Source organism: Miniopterus schreibersii (assembly GCF_964146895.1).
Source record: "Miniopterus schreibersii genome assembly, chromosome: 1".
Lineage (NCBI taxonomy): Eukaryota > Metazoa > Chordata > Mammalia > Chiroptera > Miniopteridae > Miniopterus > Miniopterus schreibersii.
Window position 1 is genome coordinate 186,777,696 of NC_138101.1, and position 11,859 is coordinate 186,789,554.

General features: G+C 44.2%; 1 protein-coding gene across 1 annotated transcript in view; it reads left to right on the forward strand.

The window, feature by feature from the left end:
* TSHR (thyroid stimulating hormone receptor) overlaps positions 1-11,485 on the forward strand; it is an 82,216-nt gene extending 70,731 nt beyond the window's left edge. Inside the window, exons 9-10 of the mRNA XM_081141332.1 lie at positions 5,232-5,420; positions 5,781-11,485. Of these exons, the coding sequence (XP_080997458.1) occupies positions 5,232-5,420; positions 5,781-7,188 (1,597 nt within the window). The 3' untranslated portion in view covers positions 7,189-11,485. The remainder of the gene's footprint in view (positions 1-5,231; positions 5,421-5,780) is intronic.
* The last annotated feature ends 374 nt before the right edge of the window (positions 11,486-11,859 follow it).

The following is an 11,859-nucleotide window of genomic DNA, read 5'->3' on the forward strand; positions in this document are numbered from 1 at the left end:
GGAATTTTTAATCTACATAAATTCACAAAGACCAAGAGGACAGGCGAGGGCCCATTGATAACGTGGAGAGCTACAGAATTCTCGGGGGGGAAGGCAGAGGACAGGAAGGTGACACTTAGAGCACCCGTGAGAGCAGTCAGAGGCAGCCGCCTGCCCTGCAGAGCCTGAGGGGTGCGGGGTTTAGAGGTGATGGGTGTCGCGTGTGGCAAGGGTTAGACGTGGGGCTAAAAAGAAGGATTTGTTGAGGGTCTATAGCTGGAAATGTTAACCCTGTACCCCATTCATACAAAATGCCAGCAGCCAAGTACATCCCCTCTGGGCTGAGATTTGAGGTCTCTCTTCTGAAGAAGTTGAAAAATGCTAAAATGAAAAAGACCTCCACGTTGGCCTTTTAGGTCCAGCAGCACAACGGCCAGCTCCTCACGCAACTGTCCTAAAGCCAAGTCTGCCGGTGGACAAGCTCCCAGCTGGCTTTCCAGTGCCTCGCTGGTAAGCGTGAATGTGCCACCGAGGATCAGTAGCCAGTGATTGCTTCTAATGAAAGACTGAAACCAAGATAAACAAGTGTGGGGGGAAGAGGGGTACTCTTCCAAGGAGCTTGAATTTCATTCTGTAGACATTTGAGGAACCTTGGGTTTCAAACTGGGGAACAATAGGATGAGATCCAAGTTTTAGAAAGAACATTTCGTTCTAAGTCGGAAAGTGGGATCAGTAGACTTTCTGGGAGACCAGTCAGGAAGTTTTTGGAAAACTCAGATGAAATGCAAGTCAGACCTAAACTAAGGTGGTAGTAATGAGAACCGTGAGACTGTAGGCATATAAACAGTTGAGCTGACATCTGATCAGGGGATTTAGCCCAATTGCATTTTACTGTAAATATTTATGGCAAGGGCAAGAGAGAACCCATGAGGATACAAGCCCTGGAAGAGGGTGGACAGAATTTAGGAAATAAATAGCAGTAGGCTTGGAGGCAAGAGCCAACCCACTGGGCTATTTTGAGTGGGAGGCCACGCTACATCCATTGGGAAGCATACGGGAGCTCCTAGCTTCCTTTCTGATAATCCAGACTCTCTGATTAAAACTACAGATCTCTGCAAAGGAGGCTAAATCCAAAAAAAAAGAGGGAAAAGCAATTGTTCCCTTTACTTGACTCAGTCAGTGCCTGAGTGGCAGAAGCAGAGCAGCACCTCAGGGGCACTTCCCCAGCAGCAGGCCTAATGGTTACTTAGAGCTACGTCAAGTGGCTCGTGCCAGTGGGAGGAAGACGGCTCCAGAGAGATTCCAACTGGCCTGTAAGTGGCCTTAAGCCCCTAAGATGAGGTTGGAGAGAAAGGTAAGGGCCATATCTATGGGCACCGTAGGAAGAGTAGATGTTACTCACGGTACATCAGGAAGTCACTGCCAGGCTTTGAGCAGGAGCGTGACCTTTCTCACCTGATGTGTTAAGCCTGTTCTGGCTGCTGTGTGGAGAACGGACTGGAAGAGATTAAGGGTGGACCAGAAAGCTATTGCAGCAAAAGGTGATGTTAGCTTGAGCTGGAGATCTTACATTAGAGATGCAAATAGATGGATTCAAGAGCCTTTTGGAGTTCAAATCCACAGGTCTTTTGCCAGATTAAGTGGGGAAGGAGCGGGATTAGGTGGGGTGAGGAGATTGAAAGTTTGAGATGGGCCTGGTAAGTTGGAGATGCCTCTGAGGCATCTAGGTGGAGATGTCAAACAAGCAGCTGGATATACAAGTCAAGATCTTGGCTACGGCTATATTTCCTGGGTCCCTCTGCTTCTCTCTTGAGCTCAACAAACTCCAAATTGAGGCAGTGAGGGAATTGCATTCACTGAACACTACTATATGCCAAGGACCCAGTATGCGACAGATGTTTCTGTCTAAGGCTTATACATATTTTCCATCACCTCCTTTTTCCATGCCTGCCCAGGCACTCTCACTGGGACCCAACTAGAGGCCACCTGGGATACACTCATTGCAGATTCTCAGACAGACCATAGAATTCCAGATTCCAGAATGAGTCCCTGGAGGGTTGCTGTGTCTGGATCTGTGTTCAGACTCCAGAGACCTGAAGACAAGAGGTAGAGAAAAGCTTCTAGGACACAGAACCTAAGGACTCTAAACCCAAATGACAGCTATGGCTCTGCCCTTGGACACAACATGCCTTGTTTCTTTGTCTTAACTCTAGTATCCACCTGTTTCATAAAAATGCTGATAACTCAGATGAGATTCTGAATTATCCACGGAGCACTGTAAATAATGCTGATTCCTGGGCCCCGCCATCAGAGACTATCATTCAGTTGCAGGTGATCCTGACAGTGGTCCAGGGTGGAGGCTGAACTGGACACACTGATTTGTAGAGTGGTGAGTTACCAGGTTTCACCGAATATCTGCCTCAAGGAGAGCCCCACCATGTAGATCACTATGGCAGTTTTAAAATCAGTCATCAGATTCTTTGACACTCCTCCCATTGAGAGATGGGTCCTGTGTCCCGTGCCCTTGAATCTACCAGTTCTCTTGAAACGCACTTTCCAGATGCTCCCTCTCAGAACCTGGCTGCCATGACGTGAGAAACCCAAGCCACATGGAGAAGCCATATTCTCAGCCCCAGCTGAGCTCAGCTTTGAATCATCCCAGTGCTGGCACCAGACATGCAGGTGAAGGAGCCTGCAGATAACCCAGCCCCCAGCAATGGAGTCGCCCCAGCCTTCAAGCCTTCCCAGCTGAACCCCAGACACCACAGAGCAGAGACAAGTATATCTCTCCATGCCCTGCTCAAATCCCTGACCCTCAAAAACTACCCTTAGAATACAAGGATTGTTGCTTGATGCCACTGAGTTTTGGGATGTTTTGTCACACGAAAACTGGAATGGTTATGAAAATGTTTTCTCAAAAAATATCTATTGCCCTAGCCAGTTTGGCTCAGTGGTTAGAGCATCAGCCCGTGAACTGAAAGGTTCTGGGTTTGATTCCAGCCAAGGGCATGTACCTCGGTTGCAGGCTTGATCCCTGGCCCCAGTCGGGGCAGGTGCAGGAGGCAACTAATTAATCGATGTGTCTCTCTCACATCAGTGTCTCTCTTTCTCTCCGCCCCCCTCCTTCTACTCTCTCTGAAAAGCAATTGAAAAAATATCCTCAGGTGAGGATTAAAAAGAAAAATAAAGAAGGAAATATCTAGTAATACAGAGAACAGACTGACAGTTGTCAGAGGGGAGGGGGGTTCGGGGGCTGAGTGAAAAAGGAAGGGATTAAGGAGTACAAATTGGTAGTTGCGGAACAGTCACAGAGACGTAGGTTACAGCCTGGGGAATACAGTCAACAGCATCGTGATGACTGTGGGGGGGCCCGTGGGTGCTTGAAACATCCGGGGGACCACTCTGTACACCACTCTGCTGTACATCTGCAACTAACACAGAATGACAGTGAATGTAAACTGTAATTGAAACATACAAAATTAAATTAAATTTTAAAAAATCTAATAAAATACAAACACATTACTTGGAAGGGTAAACTCTTTCAAATGGATACACACAGTCAGAGCATCCAACACGGACATAACACACTAGCTGCTTCCAGAAACGGGAGCCAGAATGATGGATGGCCACACCTCGAAGGGGGCTTGACCAAAGGAGCGCGGCACGCCCCAAAAGGAGCGGTGAGGCAGGGCAGCGAAGTCAGCTTCATCTTCGTCCCGGTTGTGAAAGGCCCCTCAGCTCTCTCGCTAACGGCAAAGTTGGTTGTTTACGCTAGTTTTTTCCCCAATGTACTTGCTTAATGTTAAAAATCACCTGGGAATCAGACAGTAACAAGCACCAAGGGCAATTCTTACCATCAAGCAAGTTTGGGAAATACTGATTATAGAATTTTTAAATTAAATGCAAAACAAAACAGCGAGAGTGGAGGCCTTCTCTGAGAACCACCGCTCTGGGGTGAGAATGGGGTGAATACATGAGCTTCGTGTTTATAAAAACTGAGCAGTAAGTTCTTGCAGCCTTGAACCCTGAGAATGTAAGGCCCGGTGCAGTCCAATTGCAATGGTATGGAGGAAGAGGTGGTACATATTGGAATTCACTCACTAATCAGACACTACAATTATATTAAATAGTTTTAAGTGGAATTGTAAAAAATGATAAAATAGCCTTGGCCGGGTGGCTCAGCTGGTTGGAGCATCATGCTGTGCGCCAAAAGGTCCGATCCCTGGTCGGGGCGTGCGCGGGAGGTAACCGATCGATGCTTCCCTCTCACATTGCTGTTTCTCTCCCTCTCTCTCTCTCTCTCTTCCTCTCTCTCTAAAATCAATAAACATATCCTCAAGTGAGGGTAAAATACGTAAAAATATAAAGAATAGTTAGCAAATATTTTAATTGGCAAAATATAATATTAAGTTAAATATTCATGGTCTCATTTCAAGCTATTATTCAATGCAATTAAAAACGATGGAGCAAGACGTGTAAGCTGGACCCTCTGGGACTGAGGAAAGGACTAGAAATGTCACACAAGACGCCACACGTTAAGTATACTCTAGTAACTAACACTGATGTCCACACTGTCCCCAGTCTCAGCACCTTCGCCATTTCTTTCAGAGAGACTTGGATCTCATTTCAGATTATTCACTTAAATACTAAAGTTTTCTCCCCAGGAATACATTTACAGCCTTCTCAAGAAACCACGGGCAAGCTGCTCTGAGTCATGAATTCAGCATGGAATTGGCATGACTATCAACTTCTGCATCTTTTGGAAATTTTCGCAATACTGGTGTTGATCCATATCACTGAGCAATTTATTAACCCAAACTCTAATCCCCACAGAGACTGAGAGCACTTTTGGCCCCATTGAGCATGTTCAAGCATATTTCTCCTGCCTCTTGAGACCCGTTAGTAATGACAAGTATAGTTTTCCAGAGTAGAACTGATGTCTGTCTCTGATTCCAAGAGTGTGTATGCATTACAATGGATAAAATAAAATGCCTGCTAAACAGTTACTTGTATTGATGGATACTGGAGTTCCAAGCAATAGAAACGGGAGTCCCTTGTAACCTATCATTTAGAGCCTAATATCCTTTCTTAGACCAGTGGCTGTAGATAAAGGACTCAGAGTGCATATTCTATAGCAGAAAGGAGCCTGTGATCTCTCCGTTAATCTCAGGCCTGTTTGACTTTCTGGCCAAGAGCAAGAGGCTCTGGCTGCTCACCACAGCTCTCTGTATTACTCTGTTCTCTCCCCGCAGGGATGTCTCTTATACCAGTGTCACTACCCTGCCATCCAAAGGCCTGGAGCACCTCAGGGAATTGATAGCAAGAAACACATGGACTCTAAAGAAACTTCCAATTTCCTTGAGTTTCCTCCACCTCACACGGGCCGACCTTTCTTATCCAAGCCACTGCTGTGCTTTTAAGAATCAGAAGAAAATCAGAGGGTAAGTGGCAGGTGTCTGGAATAAGAGACAAAAGACCTTGGAAAAAGTTGAATAATTTCTGGGTTTGGGGAAGAAGCTTTGTGGTTTGAAAACCATGTGGAAAGAATTGGAAAATCCATGGGACACAAGGACAGCAGACTCAACATAGTTGCAGATGAGACACAAGGCCAAGGTCAATGGATCATAGCCGGGGAGGGGAGGAGACTAGGAGAAGACATAGGAGAGACAGGAATGACCAGGTCATGTAGGATCTTGCAGAATCATGTAGATCATAGTAAGTATTCTGCATATTTTGCTACCTGCCATGGGGACCATCCGTGGGTTTTCAGCAAGCAGCGTCCTGTTTCTGTTGTCTTGCAGAATCCTTGAGTCTTTGATGTGTAACGAGAGCAGCATTCGGAGCCTGCGCCAGAGAAGATCTGTGAATGCTTTGAATGGTCCCTTCTACCAGGAATATGAAGAGGATCCGGGTGACCACAGCACCGGGTACAAGGAAAATTCCAAGGGCCCGGACACCCACTCTCATTATTACGTCTTCTTTGAAGAACAGGAAGATGAGATCATTGGGTTTGGCCAGAAGCTCAAAAACCCACAGGAAGAGACCCTCCAGGCCTTTGATAACCATTATGACTACACGGTGTGTGGGGGCAATGAGGACATGGTGTGCACCCCCAAGTCAGATGAGTTCAACCCCTGTGAAGACATAATGGGCTACAAGTTCCTGAGGGTGGTGGTGTGGTTTGTGAGCCTGCTGGCCCTCTTGGGCAATGTCTTCGTCCTGGCCATCCTCCTCACCAGCCACTACAAGCTGACCGTCCCGCGCTTTCTCATGTGCAACCTGGCCTTCGCGGACTTCTGCATGGGCATGTACCTACTGCTCATTGCCTCCGTGGACCTCTACACCCATTCGGAGTACTACAACCACGCCATCGACTGGCAGACGGGCCCCGGGTGCAACACGGCTGGATTCTTCACGGTCTTCGCGAGCGAGCTGTCGGTGTACACGCTGACGGTGATCACCCTGGAGCGCTGGTATGCCATCACCTTCGCCATGCGCCTGGACCGGAAAATCCGCCTCAGGCACGCGTGCGCCGTCATGGCCGGGGGCTGGCTCTGCTGCTTCCTGCTCGCCCTGCTCCCCTTGGTGGGCATAAGCAGCTATGCCAAGGTCAGCATCTGCCTGCCCATGGACACCGACACCCCTCTTGCCCTGGCCTATATAATCCTCGTCTTGCTGCTCAACATAGTCGCCTTCATCATCGTCTGCTTCTGTTACGTGAAGATCTACATCACAGTCCGAAACCCCCAGTACAACCCAGGGGACAAAGACACCAAAATTGCCAAGAGGATGGCTGTGCTGATCTTCACTGACTTCATGTGCATGGCCCCCATCTCGTTTTATGCTCTGTCAGCTCTTATGAACAAGCCTCTTATCACTGTTACCAACTCCAAAATCTTGCTGGTTCTCTTCTATCCACTTAACTCCTGCGCCAATCCATTTCTCTATGCCATTTTCACCAAGACCTTCCAGCGGGACGTATTTATCCTGCTCAGCAAGTTTGGCATCTGTAAGCGCCAGGCTCAGGCGTACAGGGGCCAGAGGGTTTCTCCAAAGAACAGGACTGATATTCAGGTCCAAAAGGTCACCCCAGACACAAGGCCAAATCTCCCCAACATACAGGAAGACTATGAACTGCTTGAAAACTCCCATCTAACCCCAAATAAGCAGAGCCACATCTCAAAAGAGTATAAGCAAACGATTTTGTAAGCTGGCCCTACACTACTCACAGTGGGAGGGCGACTTATAAAAGGCTGGTTTCTTGAACATGCATTTCAACCCCTTGACACACAAGCCAGCTTACCTAACTCTTGTGCAGGAGACATTTCATGGGGCAAGAGTTCATCTCCCGAGAGGAACTAGCGTTAAACTAATCATCAGCCCCACCTCCCAAGAAGGAAGAGAGCCTACCAGCATGTCTGAACCCCCAGTGACATCAAAGTCATCTATACTTTCTGGAAGGCTTACTTGATGCTAAGTGCAGAGATGACATTGTGTAAGATGCTCCACAAACATCAGCTCCACAACACTGAGCTTCTCACTTTTACATAGCATTTCATACTGAAGGTTCAGCAAATGGCAAATGGGAAAGGATTAACTTGGTTAGAGGTCACAAAATAAAATCAGCCACATGTTGGCTCAGTCCAACTTCATGTTTCCTGATATAACCAAAGAGAGTTTGAGTTCCTTGAAAGTGAGAAGTCACACAGAACATCACAGAAGGAATGGTTATTGGGAGACATGAAGGAGGGGGAAGGCTTAGCTTTGAGTTGTTTTTTTCAGACTCTGAAACTATTAGTCATCTCTTCACAAGGACCTACCTGATGTGACCCAACTGTTATGTGTTGCCCAGAAAAACTGGCAGGGTTTCAGCTTATGTAGCCAAGCAAATTAAGAATTGCGCATCTTGGCTACTCTCATAGCCTAAAAGACGTGAACTCAAGAAATATTTCTAAGTAGCAACAAGTGGGAATTATGAGCAGAGCACACTAAATCACCCATTGCTTAATAAAGCAGGCTGGATACCAGGTAGCTGTTGAACCTTGGGCAAATCCCTGGGCCTCAGAAGTCTGTAGAAATTAAGGAGCTTGATGGCTTTGTCCAGTTTGAAAACTCTATGTACATCTTTTTCCCTTAAAACATATGTTTCTATGACAAAGAGAAAGGCAAGTATTAGAAGACGATTCTGTTTCTACTATCTTGTTGGGCTGCCATCTTTTCTCTTTGGAGCCTAGACATATGACCCAGAAAATGTTTTGTTTCATTTTTGTTTGTGATATCTATACCAAAAATTCTATTGAGTGACCATACTGGGCTGGATCTGAATTGTTCATCTAATTACTAGACCTACACAGCTATAATTATCAGGCCAAGAACAGATTGGCCTTCGTATAATAGAATAAAAGAGAGTTTTGCAAATTTTGGTTATTTAGAGTTACTGTTTCACTGTAGAGATTCACTTGAAAACATTTAACTTGTCTTCAGAGATTGGTTTCTTTACTTAGCTGTTTCCAACCCACGATACAATACTAAAGCTATCAAGAGAGGTTTCTTCTCTCAGAAACTACCAGCTCTCTCCCAACCTTGTTGATCACTGGACATAAAATTCTATTCCCCAACAGTGTTCCCTTACTTAATGTAGTCAGGATCTTCATCTAGAGGTGTACTCTCCAAGTTATCTGTCAACACAGCCCCTTCATTTCTTCCCAAGCAGAGATGGCATTTGGTTCTCCGTGCTCATGAACCACCCATGAATTAAAACCACACCATGAGTTAAAAGCTTTTGTTGTTTTAAGTCTGTGGAGTACCATCAGTGGGCCCAGTGGACCCCCAGAGGTGATCCTCTGATTCACCTGGAATCTCTCCAGAGCCATACCCATTTCTGATCACTCCTGAGACTTGGATATTTTAATAGAAATATTACACACACATAAAATCATGACTTACCAGTTCACTTGTAACTAGTGAAATTAGACAAATGTGTTTTTTGGCAAATGGTTTCTCACCTGTGACATTTTGAAATATTATATCCTGATAAACCATATGTTTTATCTTGAGTAGTTGAAATAATGCTTTGATAACAGTCCTAGAAAAGTAACTTCAACAGAATTGTTATTAAAATTTGCGTTCACAACATGAAATAAATTTTCTTCGTAGGAGATGACTGTGTTGGGTCCTAGAGTATTGATTTTCATAATTTGTGAGCTTCTTTCAGGGTCACCTTTTTATGTGTTAAAACTAAAAACAGGAGGCCCTGGCCAGGTGGCTCAGTTGGTTGGTGTGTCATCCCATACACCAAAAGGGTTGGGGGTTTGATTCCTGGTCAGGGCACATACTTAGGTTGCAGGTTTGATTCCCAGTCTGGGCACGTAGAAGAGGCAACCGATTGATGATTCTCTCTCACATCGATGTTTCTCTCTCCCTACCCTTTCCTCTCTCTAAAAATCAATAAAAACATATTCTCAGGTGAGGATTAAAAAACAAACTAAAACCAGGAAGAAGACATTTACTAATAAATCCATATTAATAAATCAATTATTGACTATCAATAACTTCAGTATAACATTGTATTCTCATTATAAATGGTCTTTATACGAAAGCTTATACTGAATTATGATGCATTGACAGGCAGTGATGGCTAAAGGAAAAATAGGATTAGTATCAACACTAGGAATATAAATAGCACCCTAATAAAGATAATAAATCTATAAGACCTAGTCAGAGTTTACTTTATCTCATTGCTTTCAACTATCTGAAAATAGACCCAAATTAGTGAGGACAAAGGACCTGTCATAACAGATGTCACAAAATCCATGTCCAAAAGTATATATGTTGCTCAAAAGAATGTCTTCTCAAAACACTCTCAAACTTTATTGACTCTTGCTTTATGGATAATCTACTACATATTAGAAGCAGCCAGTCAGAAGGAGAGAATGTATCACAGGGAGTGCCATGAGAGTGGCAATGGGCAAAAGATGAAAACCGTAATCATGAGAATTCCCAACAATAGCAGTCTGAGAACAAATACTCTTAACTGCTTGAAGTCTTTGGGGGAAAATAATGTATTGTAACACAGAAGAGTGATTCTTATTTGTTCTGAATACCTAAAGGTGGGTTGGGGAACCTTTTTTCTACCAAGGGCCATTTGGATATTTATAACATCATTCAAGGGCCATACAAAATTATCAACTTAAAAATTAGCTATGGAAAAAGCTCCTAGATTTATTGAATTTTGAGTACTGCCTGCGGTTGCCTTGGCAGGGCTCCTAGATGTAATGATTTCATGGGCCATATATGGCCCGTGGGCTGGACGTTCCCACCCCTGACCTAAAAGGATAAGAAAATCTTGTTGGCAGCAATGTATTCTGTTTTAAAAGATATAAAAGTTCCATCTCAAAGTGGTGGACTTAGTCCCGGCATCTACCAACCTTCCTCTTTCAAATTGCACTGAAATGACAGTGAAGAAGTATAAGATGGGATCGAGTCAAAACCACACTGTGAACAGGAGGGACGGCACCAACGACAGACCAAAGTCTCTGATGGCTTCTGAGAGGTGGAAAGTCTATGGTGCTGAGTTGATGGATAACTTAGGGGGGAGAAGGCTGCGCCCGAGAACACAGGCATAAAGCAAGGCTACGGCGACGGAGCGATCCGCTCCTCCCAGCAGTTTCCCAGGGAGACCCCACAGGACTGAGGGGCTAGTGAGGGTCATTCATTGTAAGTCTTTCTCACTTGACCCCACCCCCTCTCACTCCACTGAGTTAGAACAACAGGCACACCTCAGAGTTGGCCCCAGGCGGAAATCAACAAAGTGATCTTTAAAAAACTGTGACTGGTCGGTGTAGAGAGAGCTAAGTTCCTATCTGGGGCAGAGGGCAAAGGGCAGGAAACCCAGTCCAGTTCCCATTTCCTGCTTTCACGTCATAAAATGAAGCCTGGACATTGGCACAGAGGCGTCATCACTGCCCCATCAGGGAACGGTGTGTTGGGGAAGAAAATATGTAACATGTTACTGCTCACACTAACCATTCTCATTCTTTATTCAAAAATATAAATGAACCGAAAGACCTACCAGACATTTGAGGAAAATAAACTGCATGTCAAAAGCACACAAAATAAGACCAAACTGAACAACAGAACATTTTCCCAGAAACAAAACAAAACAGAACAGATAGTTCAGAAACGGAATATTTTTAAAATTCTAATTAGTAACATCAGAGAAACTTGAGAAAATACTGGCCCCAAACAATAGCAAGCTACTATTTTCTAAAAAGAAGTAATAAAAAATGAAATGGAGTTTTGGCAAATTTAAAATTGAATTGCCAAAGCAAGAGCTTTAATAGAAGGACTGATAATTAAAGTAGAAGAAATTGCTTAGAATGCTGAACAACTAAACAAAGATGTGAAATATGGGACAAAAGTTGGAAGATATAGTGGATTATTCTCAAATCCCATCATCTATCCAATAGTTCTAGAGAAAATGTAGAAAACACAATAATCAGGAAAACAGAAGAAAAAAAAACTTGAGTTGACAAAGATTGGTAGTGTCTCCTTCATGCAAAGGGGATAAATGAAAAAGACTCACTTGTAAAACAACTCTTACAAAATATCAGAATCCACAAAGTAAAGGGAAATCTAAAATGCTTGAGAGAGTAGCAAAAGAGAAAGAATACTCAGGTATCAGAAAGGATTAACAATCTGACTGATTTTTAATTTTGTGTTAACAACATTGTGTACTAGAAGATAATGGAGCACATTTTCAATGCCTTGGGGGAAAAATACTTTAAATCCAGGATCCTATACCCAGCCAAATTATCACCCAAATACATACAAGGGTGAAATAATGACATGTTTATATAAGTATGTAAGTACTTAGGAAGC